This window comes from Sceloporus undulatus, chromosome 2 (assembly GCF_019175285.1).
Source record: "Sceloporus undulatus isolate JIND9_A2432 ecotype Alabama chromosome 2, SceUnd_v1.1, whole genome shotgun sequence".
In the NCBI taxonomy this organism is placed as follows: Eukaryota; Metazoa; Chordata; class Lepidosauria; order Squamata; family Phrynosomatidae; genus Sceloporus; species Sceloporus undulatus.
The window spans coordinates 169,195,372-169,206,108 of record NC_056523.1 but is presented as its reverse complement, the minus strand read 5'-3'; the positions used below and the strand labels follow the sequence as shown (position 1 = coordinate 169,206,108).

The following is a 10,737-nucleotide window of genomic DNA, read 5'->3' as shown; positions in this document are numbered from 1 at the left end:
ACATTATCTTGATGAAACAAATATCATTTATTTGACATCCCATCTGCTGCATCTCAATCTATTCCTCCCTAGTTCAATTCTGAACCTGGAATTTTTTTTGACTACAACTCCACAAATACTACCAGCCAGTGTTGCCCATGGAGATGCTGCCTGGGGCACTCTGGGAGTTTATAGTCCAAAATTATATTTTCTAAGATGCCTGTTTGTGAGGAGAAAAATCCCTATAAGGAAAAGGGAGAGTGAGCAAAGAATGGTTAATCATAGAATCATAGAGTTGGAAGAGACCGCAAGGGCCATCCAGTCCGACTCCAACCCCAATCACTACTCTTCCATGTTAATTTCCAATTGTCCTGTCACAATGTTGTTTTTCAGTAGAAGAAGCAACCAGCAGAATTTAGAAAACACATTTGTGTGCAGTGCATTGCTGGTTTTCCCTCAGACTTCCATGAGATCAAGATCAATTAGCACCATACAAGGCAGTCATATTTCATTGCTTCTATTCTCAGGTTTGACCATAAAGTATAAAGGGAATGTGTACACCTCCAAACATGCACTGATGATGAATAATGGTGCCATAGCCTATCAAAATTCCCCTACAATTTGTGTCAATGTACCATATATTTTATGTGGACTAAATGTATTGAATTTTTCTCTTGCTCACTCATGTGCACCCACACTAGTCCATAAAAAGGCATAAAAATAGGACAGTCCACCAGATGCACTATGTGCCAAACTGCATTACATTGCCTTAGAAAATAATAGAGTACCCTGCTCTCACCATGGAGAGCCTCTTTAGGAAGTGACACCCTCATCACCACATTTAGTCAGTTAGAGGAGGATATCACATGACTGAAATTGGAAGTATAATCCAGTGTCATCCTGAACACAATCATGCTTATTCACGTTATTGCGCGAAAGGTTACCACACGTGATCGCTGGCAGTCTGAAAGCAATCACGCATCAATGTGTGATGTGCATGTCTCCTTTGGTCCTGGTTCTCCCCCCCCCCCCCCAATCTGGAAGGGGAGGTTTCCCATGAAGCCACACTGCAATTCTGCTTCAATTTTGCCTCCACTTGTCTTTCAGCATTGCTGAGGGGGAGCTGCTGCCTACTAATTAAGAGGCATGGACCCGGAGCTATTGGATAACCATTATATTCACGTTTTAACATGACAAGAGTGAATATATGCTCATTTTAACGTGAATAGAGCATGTTCTTTCAACCATTCTTCCTGCCCCCCCTCCAACCTCTTTTGTAAAGTGTGGGGTTCCTTGGTTCCCCTCTCTCACTCGCCTAAACATGCTATGCTCCAGTCATCTGAAGTCTCACTGAGCATGCGCAAGGGTGCCAATTCGCAATTAAGAACCCACCGATGGGATGGCTTACTTTGCATAGAATCTGGGTCACTTTCGGGGAGGCCATTACAGCTAATTTAAGATGTGATAAGTAATCACATAATTGAATTTTCAAACTGATCTCACTATCTTCTCTTTAGAAATTGAGAGCCTCCCTTCCCGTTTGATAAACTCCACAGTGTCTGCACCATGTAGTAGGGCTTAGTGATATTACTTGGAAATAGCTGTAGTAATGAGAGCACCTATGTTGATTTGGCAGGGCACAATATGAACTTGTAATATTATGTTGTTGTTGTTGTGTGCCTTCAAGTCATTTCTGATTTATGGCAACCCTAAGGTGAACCTATTATGGAATTTTCTTAGCTAGTTTCTTCAGAAGGGGTTTACCATTGCCATCCTCTGACGCTGAGAGGGTGTGACTTGCCCAAAGTCACCCAGTGGGTTTAATGGCCAAGCCAGGATTCAAATCCTGGTCTCCAGAGTGATAGCCCAACTCTAAAACCACCACGTGTTGTAATATTGTGCCTTGCCAAATCAATATAGGTGCTCTCATTGTTACCCCAGGACCAGGCCCCTGATTGCCCCTCATATTTTTATATCAAGTTAATATTAAAAGGGAAGCTGAGGGGTGACCTGGGCATGAGCTCGCTGTAGACACCGGACCTGCTCACATGTGGAAAACCGGTTTGGCCTACGATGGGAGTTACAGGGCACCCAACCTGATGGGATTTTCTTGTTACCCTAGCCACACTACAGTATATCTCTCCTTTGAGGTAAGTACCAAATTTCCCTACAACATATTAATTTGTGAGTGTCCTCCCCAGACCCCAGCATTTTGGGTAACATCATGACAAGGCATACTACAGATATACATCCATACAGATCTCAACAGGATCTACATCTAGGCTCCCACCCAATTTCAGTTCACACACTCCTATTTCATTCTGGCTCAGCTGGCAAGATATTGCAGTTTGGATTAGGATCCCAGAGACCAAGGTTTGAATCTGCACTCAGCCATGGAAACCCACTGGGTGACCATGGGCAAGCAAACCTCCATGGAAGAAATCTTGCCAAGAAAACTCCTAGATTAGGGTGACCATGAGCTGGAGTTGTTGGGTTAAAGGCATATAGCAGCATGCTACTTCAGAGTACGCTCCTGCTGCATCAACCTTGTTCTAAAACAAGGCTGTTGATCCTGAAGGCCCCTTTCTTATGTCACCAGGGCTCTCTCACAGAAGGCTAAATATCTCACAAAACTACAGTTCCCAGAGTGTCAAACTGCATTGACTCTCCAGCGCAGCAGGTTAGGCCACAGTCTCTCCCCTCTCGAAACGTGTTTTTCTGCTTACCAGGTCCAGGAGGAATAGCAGCATTGCAGGAAGAGAGGAGAGGAAACTGATTGGGGAATGGCAGGTGAGGAGGAGCATTCAGAATGACGTTTCTTGCTTAGTAGGATCTTGTAGCTTCCAATCGAGGAAATGCTTCTGGGCCAGCTTAGCCTAGCGGTTCCTTCGCTCTGCAACAGCCAACTCTTTCAGAAGTTCAAGTCCCGCGGGCGCTGTCTGGCCTTTTGGTCCCCCTGACATTGGGTTGAAATAATTGGCCTCAGTAGTTTTATTTTTAGGTTGACACTGACCTGCTTCCATCTCTAAACAATTGTAGCTTTTGGAATTCTATAAATGCTCAAAATATAATGAAATGGCAGGTCATGGGCTTTAACCTTCCTCCTTTTAGATCAAGTTGATCTGGGCTGAGCAAAAAACAACAACAAATCTTCCACATTTTGTGCATTAATTGCCAAACTGGTGACCAGTTCAAACCCTTATGTTATTTGTCATATCCACTGAACCAAAGTAGAGACAGCCTTTGCAAGTGACAGATTGCAGCTCAGAAGCATCTGAGTTGTTTACAGTGTTAGCTAAGGTCCAAAACACACTGTATAAATAATCCAATTTGAAACCATTTTAACTGCCCTGGCTCAGTGCTGGGGAATCCTGGAAATTGTAGTTTATTGTGGTACCAGGGCTCTCTGACAGAGAAGGCTCACAAAACTACAATTCCCTGAATTCCCTAGCACTGAGCCAGAGCAGTTTAAGTGATCTCAGATGGGATTATTTCTGCAGTGTGTTTTGGACCATAGTGACTTTTGAGAATTTCACCAGAAAAAAACTACCTCCCTACAAAACATCCCTCAACTTGCAAGCAAAATTGTAAATGCAATCCCCATCATTGCTCCAAACTCGCATTCAGGTGCATACAAGAGCCATGAGCTCTGGTAGCTTCCATCATGCAAAAAGTTAAATTAACATTCTGATCGTGCTGAAAGCAGGGCAACGTCTCAGTCTTTTTACAGAACACATAAAAAATCTGGGCAAGGATTCAGATCCGCCTTTCAAGAGGGGAAATCAAACTGATTGGGGAATGATGAAGGGGAAAGGAGGAGCCTTCATGTGTTTTGCTCAGTGACGTTGTCTGCTCAGCTGCCTCTTGTACCTTCCAACCAACCAAAGTCTCTCAGGTCAGCTTAGCCCAGCGGTTCCTTCCACTGATACCAAGAATCAACCGCCTATTCTCTGGAATAGTTCAAGCCCCGCGGGTGCTGTCTGACCTTTTTGGCTTCTCCCCTTTAAAGTGCTTGAAATATTTGGAGGAACAACATTTTTCTATTTCTGCTTAAATCTGGAGAGCCAACATAGTGTATTGGCTTCAGCATTGGGCTACAACTCTGGAGGCCAGGGTTCAGGTCCCTGCACAGCTGTGGAAACTTGCCCTTGGGCAAGTTACACTCTCTTGGCCTCAGAGAAAGGCAAAGGACCCCCCACCAACAAAGCTTGCAAAAAAAAATCTGGAATAAGTTTGCCTTAGGGTTGCCATTAGTCAGAAACGACGTGAATGCCAACAATGTACACTTCCATGTTTCCTTATCCAAACAATGTGTTTGCCAATCCATAAGAGCCCCCAGATACGTAGGAGTAGCAAACGTGCCAGTGTGCTTCAACGTCTTGGCAAAAGTATACCATCTGTCAAAGCACTGGGCTGAGCAAAGAAATAAATAAATTATGGACCATATCCCACATGCATTTTGTGTATTAATCAAAACGCCAAGATTGAAGCGGGAAACCAATTCAGATATCTCCATTGTTGTATGCACCGGACAAAACTCCAGCCTTTTAAACAGACAGATTTCAGTTGAGAAACCTCTGAGTTGTTTATTTGTTTATTTGATTTAGATCCCACCTTGCTCCTTGTTGTGCAGCCCCCATGGTGGCCTACAGCACCGAAAAAACAAGATGTACAGTACAGTAAAACATTCTTTATACAACATTTTAAAAGAAACAACAGTACAATTAAAAAGAAGATTTAAACATTCTAAAAACACTGATCATGATTTAAAAACATTAACACAGCCCTACCACCAACCCATTTTGTTACCTACATTTTCAGCCCAAAGCCTGCTTGAATCAAAAGGTCTTATTTGTTGCTTACATCGTTAACTGCATAAGAATACCAGTAACATGAATAAGAATTGTATGTTCCATAAGAACAATTCAATTCCAAACTTTTTTTCTATTCCTGATTTTTTCAGACAATGAATTTACAGTTCAGTGGGATATGCTACCAAAATTTGGAAAAGCCAATTTCTTGGACAATGATTCCCAAAGTCCTCTATCCATGGACACTGGCTGTTTAAGCAAAAGTGTGACTAAGGCTACATCAAAACTGCAGAAATAATCCAGTTCAGCATCACTTTACCTGCCATGGCTCAATGCGGTGGAATTATGAGAACTATAGTTTGTTGCGGCAGCAGAGCAGATGGCTGCATAGAAAGTGGCATGTTCCCACTTTAACTTAATTGCATGTCCGCAGCAGGAAAGGAGCTGGTGTGACTATTTCCTAAATGTCTAGATGAGAATTCTACCCAGAAAAAAAAGCATCCTTCAATTTGTAACTGTAAGCCTAATAAACTTTGCCCTTGACACTTCTCCAAAACCAGCATTAATTCCATGGGGAAGGATCAAATAAGAGGTTCAAACTGTGTTTAAAGCAGAGCGTGCGTAGAACAGATGGGAAAAATAAAATTGTTTCTGCCCACTTTGAAGGTGGGGCATTTAGATGACACATGCTCCAAAGTGGGCAGAAACTGGATTGAAACCACACTCTGGGGCTAATAACTAGAGCAAACAAGAACCTGGGATAGTTCGGCTTAGCGCAGAAGATGTGCATCTTCATGCCTGCATATAAATGTGCCAATGCAAGAGCAGGGCTACAGCAAAGCAAAGAAATTAAAGTGCAACGACTCCAATGGATGTAATTACAACATACACAAACCGGACAGTCCAACAGGGGGACATGGGGAGAAGGGGGCATGTAGGAGAGCCTCCATGATTGTGCTTTACCAATGTATCACTCGCACACCAATGCAACAATGCCCTGTACTGGCAGAGCATCGCAAGTGGACTGTGGCTGATCAAAGAGGCCGCCATCCCATGGGATGGCATCTGGGCAGACGTAGGAGGTAGTTGATGTGTTTGTGTGACGATGTGCATGCATGGTGGGGAAGCAACAAAAAAATTACTCAGCAACACGGTTTCATGCCTTGCCATGTGGTTGGGTGGTGTGTGCATCCGGCCTGCCTTGGGACCAGGCCATGTGAGCAGCAGGGTTTCGACCCATTTAGGGAAAGCAGGATTTTTTCCTGCCCATCTGTTCTGGATCTAAATCGCATTTGTAATAATATTTACTTGGAAATATGTCTGCTCTATAAACATCAATGGGTCTGATTTAACATTTAGGATCCATCTGTAAGTGTTGTAAATCTGCAGCTATCTACATTTTCAGTGACAAGTCCACATTTACATTTGAAATGTCACAACCAAACTTGGAATTTTTATAGTAAGATGTTGTATCTCCTTTTTGTCTCAGTAAACAGACACTCAGTGTGTTAACACCTGTTTGGCAGACCATCTCACTGCTTTCTAGTGATGACAGAAGAATCATAAAAGCAGTCCTTAGTCAAACATGAAAAGCTGGCAGATCCTAGAGGGTGTTTTTTTAATTGTACTATTCCCACTGTAGATAATAGTTCAAATTTATTAGTGCTGATGGAATATTAACATATTAGCTAAACCTCTGATATATGTGCTGCAGGAATAAATTGCATTTAGCATGTCTACTCTGGAGATTCTCTCTCTCTCTTATTTGCACTAGTGAAGCTTCTGTGTTTTAAGGCTAGTGTATTAAGTAAATTGCTGCGGGTTTTTGCACATTAGCATCGACAGTTAATTGTCTTCACGTTCCTGTGCAAATTTGCATCAATTTGAATCTATTCAACCCCCCTACCAAAAATGCACAGCCATCCAGATTCAATGTGTGATAAAGCACATGTCTGTGGGTACACCAGTAAAAGTTGCAAAGCATTTTTCTGCAGTTTCTTTTTTCAGGGTCAGTGCAAAAAGCCCAAACTCCTGTAAATTACATGTGGCTAGATTGCATTCTGTTTGACTTGAGTGATTGTGTAGACATCCCCTTAGAGAGTCAAGGCATCTAACTACGTAGTTCAGAGGGCAGCGCTGGGATATGTAAAGTACATTAGATTCACTTGAGGGGAGAAGTAGGCCATAGCAGTGTTACCAGAGCTTGAACTCTAAATTTCATGACAGCATTTCAGAATTTCTGAACTCTTGTGTTTTGTTCAGAGCTCATGTAGTATTCTCAGCCTCCTCTCTGTTTTCTGTCAGAGCAAAACTAAACATCATACATGTCAGAAATGTGAATGTCTGCCATGCTTCTCATTTCAGAAAAAGGAGCAAACTCTAGGCATACTGGTTGTGTCCATAACTATGTAGTGAAGATAGTACTGAAAAGCAAATTGAAAAGCAGAAAACGGTGAGGAGACAAGCTCCATGTGCTCTGAGATGGTCAACTATTTATTTAGTACTGTATTTCTAAAATGCCCAACACATTTCAGGCTCAGTCAGAAAAGGCTTCTTCCAGGGGCCTCCAAAAGAAATCACTGGAGTTGAAAACACTCTCCAAAACACAGGACCATGGTATTTGGAGCTTGTCTCATCGGTGTTTTCTGCCCTCATAACTAACCAGTATGGTTCCAGGTCAGCCTGCATCCCATTCCATGAGATTTCAAGGCAGAAAGCAGACTGGAGAGGCAAATCCTTGTGATATTGTCAGAGGGGAACTACTTCAGGGCTAGCTGATTGTGGAAACAAGTATGAATAAAATTCAGCTAAACTCATAATGCAGCAACCCATAATCAAGGAATGGGAAATTCATGTTTGATGGCCAGCATAGTGTAGTGGTTTGAGCATTGGACTGTGACTCTGGAGACCAGGGTTTGAATCCTTGCTCGGCCATGTAAACCCATGTAGTGACCTTGGGCAAGTTACATTCTCTCAGCTTCAGAGTATGCCAGTGACAAACCCTCTCTGAAGAAACTTGCCTAGAAAACCCCAGGTTCATCTTAGGGTTGCCGTAAGTTGAAAACAACTTGAAGGCACACAGCAACAAAATCAACTGTGGACAGCAAAATACTCTTAAGCAGCTCCTCATATCCTACACAACCTTCAACACATGTAACATATGGAAAGTTTTTTCCTGTGTGGTTGGCAGCATAGGGAAAATGGCAAAACAAGGCCAGCCAAAGCAGATACCAGCTGGGCAAGAAAGCAGTGGAGCAAGACCTGAAGAACTCCAAGTTGGCCATGGCAGAAACCCACACAAGCTCAGTTTGTGCCTGTGTTGCTTTAACAATTGGCACACTCACACCTGAACTTTAAATGGGTTGTGAGAGCTTCCTGATCTCTGGGCCATTCTGAGGATTTTGTAATTTTTAAAATGCAATTTTTTAAAGTATCATTTCCAAAAAGAGAGCAGGATTTTAATACTGCAATAGTTGTATAGTTGGATTGTGTAGTAACCCTAGTTACTCTCCACCACCACCACCACCTTCCCCTGCCCCATCAAACTATCCTATAAACTGGTAGTCAGTCAAAACTGGGTTAAAACAAAACTAAACAGTAGGTCTTTTGACACAGCTTAAACAGTAGACAGAACCAAGGAAGTCTGAGTTTGTATCTCACTGAGCATACCTTAGTGTGACTTTGGCTAATTCCAGAGAGAATGAGCAGGGTTCAACTACACCAGTCGTTCCCAACCTTCCTAATGCTGCGACCCTTTAATACAGTTCCTCATGTTGTGGTGACCCAAACCCATGAAATTATTTTCGTTGCTATTTCATAACTGTAATTAAATAGGTGCTTTCCAATGGTCTTAGGCGACCCCCATGAAAGGGTCATTTGAACCCCAAAGGGATCCCGACCCACAGGTTGGGAACCACTGAACTACACTGTTGAAATAACAAAATAAAGGGGTTTGACATTTAACTGCTGTAATTCCATCCTGTGGAAACCTGGGATTAGTAGTTTTTGAAGTTCCTTAGCCATCTCTGGCTAAATACCCTAAATGCACCAGATCCCATCTGATACTGGAAACTAAGCAGGGCCAGCATTGGTTAGTACTTGGATGGGGGACCGCCAACGGATCCCAGGTGCTGTGGGCTATATTTCAGAGGAAGGAACTGACTAAACCACATTTGAGGATTCCTTGCCTAAGAAAATCCTAGGAAATTAATAGGGTTGCCATATGTTGACATGGGACTTGAAGGCACATATGCATATGCTGATGAGCTCTGGTGTATCACAAAACTACAAATCCCAGCATTCCATAGGATGGAGCCATTGCAGTCAATGTGGTATCACACTGCATTATTTCTCCATTGTAGTCTCACACGTAAGTAACTAGTGCTCTGACGCCCAAAAGACTGTCAGTAACAATTTTGTGTATCTTTTATAAAAAGGAAGTCTCACTACCTTCAGTTCAATGGAGCTTACTCCCAGGAAAGTGTACCTTAAAACCTTTGTATGGTTGTCACAGGTGAGGTCAATACTTGAAAGTCATTTTTCAGAGATACAGCAGTGTTAGCTTCAGTACACAAAGAGAACAAAAAAGTAATCTTCTTCTGTCCCCGTTAAGATTTATTCCAGCCAGCGTGACTCATTGCAAAGAAGGCAAAGTACACAAGATATAGGACATTTGAGATAAATGTAGGACATGGCCAAATGAAAACTAGAAACACTAATATAAAAATGCAAATCCATGCTTCTTAGCCATGCTCAACTAGGAGGATATTTTGCAATCCCCCCTGGGCAGAAGGATGTAATGTAGGACATGCTCTGGAAAAGTAGGACGTCTGGTCACCCTAGTTTCAGTATAAGCTTTTGTTCTCTACAATAATGAATGTTTATGCTGAAATAATCTTAAATGGGCCTCAAGAAGACTACTTTTTCCTTCACGTTTTATAATATAACGGATAGCTCATACCCTTCAAGTATGATAATGTAATGTAGTAACTTAAGACTACTTTCTTTCACCAGCCACATTACCGCACTACACTCTTATAGCGCTGCTATTCCAGTGCTCTGGCTGTTGCATTCTGGGGCTTGTAGTCCAGTGAGGCTCAGGAGCTCTCTGGCTTCCCTTCAGGAAGCAACAGGAGCAGTAAAAGTAGAATCATAGCATCCTATAAGACTGAGTCTAGTAGTGTGGTAATCTCCATCACAGCCTGGCAATGAGGTCCAGAAATAACCCACTTTGAAACTGCTCTAACTGCCCTGCCTCACTGCTAGGGAATCCTGGGAGCTGCGGTTTATTGTGACACCAGAGCTCTCTCTGAGAGAGAAGAAGGCTCAATGTCTGACTAAACTCCCTTCCCCAGGAGCGGCTGGCCTTGAGCCAGGGCGCGCGGTGGCTGGAACTGTGGGGCTTGCTTGGGCCTGAGTCACCACAGCGCTTAGGGACTACATCCCCCAGCATGCAGCGCGGCAAGGTAGTCGTCGTCGTCATCGCCGTGTTGGGCGTGGTCTCCTCCCCTGGGCGTGTCCCTGTTCCTCCTCCTGGTGGCGCCCTTCCCCTCCAGCGCAGCTCCTCCGCCAATCGCAGCGCGGGTGACCTCAGAGCCCCGCCGCAGATAGGCGCCTCCGAACCTTCCGGGCGGAAAGATAGAAGGAGCAGCACCGCCAGCAGCACCAGCAGGAGCCCTCTCTCGCCTGACGACGCCATGGTGGGTCCCGGGTGCTTTTAGGCAGGTGGGAGCGGAGCCCAGCGCCAGGGAGCAGGAGGAGCACCAGGGGAAGGGGCTCAGGGCATCCAGACGAACCCCGGTTCCTGGAGGGAGGGCGGCTGAGCCGGCCATGTGTGGCGCGCTCTCTGTGTCCGATGAGGGCGACCCTGAGGAGGACCTCTCCTGGGGTTCAGGCTGGAAGTGTGTGACTTTGACGCTGAGAGGGTGGGGCTTGCCCTGAGGGGGCT

At 44.0% G+C, this 10,737-nt stretch overlaps 1 protein-coding gene across 3 annotated transcripts in view; it reads left to right on the top strand.

Moving 5' to 3' along the window:
• The first annotated feature begins 10,225 nt into the window (after positions 1-10,225).
• The window catches only part of LOC121921040 (myosin light polypeptide 6), an 18,424-nt gene continuing 17,912 nt past the window's right edge, over positions 10,226-10,737 (top strand). For all 3 annotated transcript variants that reach the window (XM_042448503.1, XM_042448501.1, XM_042448502.1), the window contains exon 1: positions 10,226-10,489. In XM_042448503.1, coding sequence (XP_042304437.1) covers positions 10,241-10,489 — 249 coding nt within the window. In that variant the 5' untranslated portion in view covers positions 10,226-10,240. The remainder of the gene's footprint in view (positions 10,490-10,737) is intronic.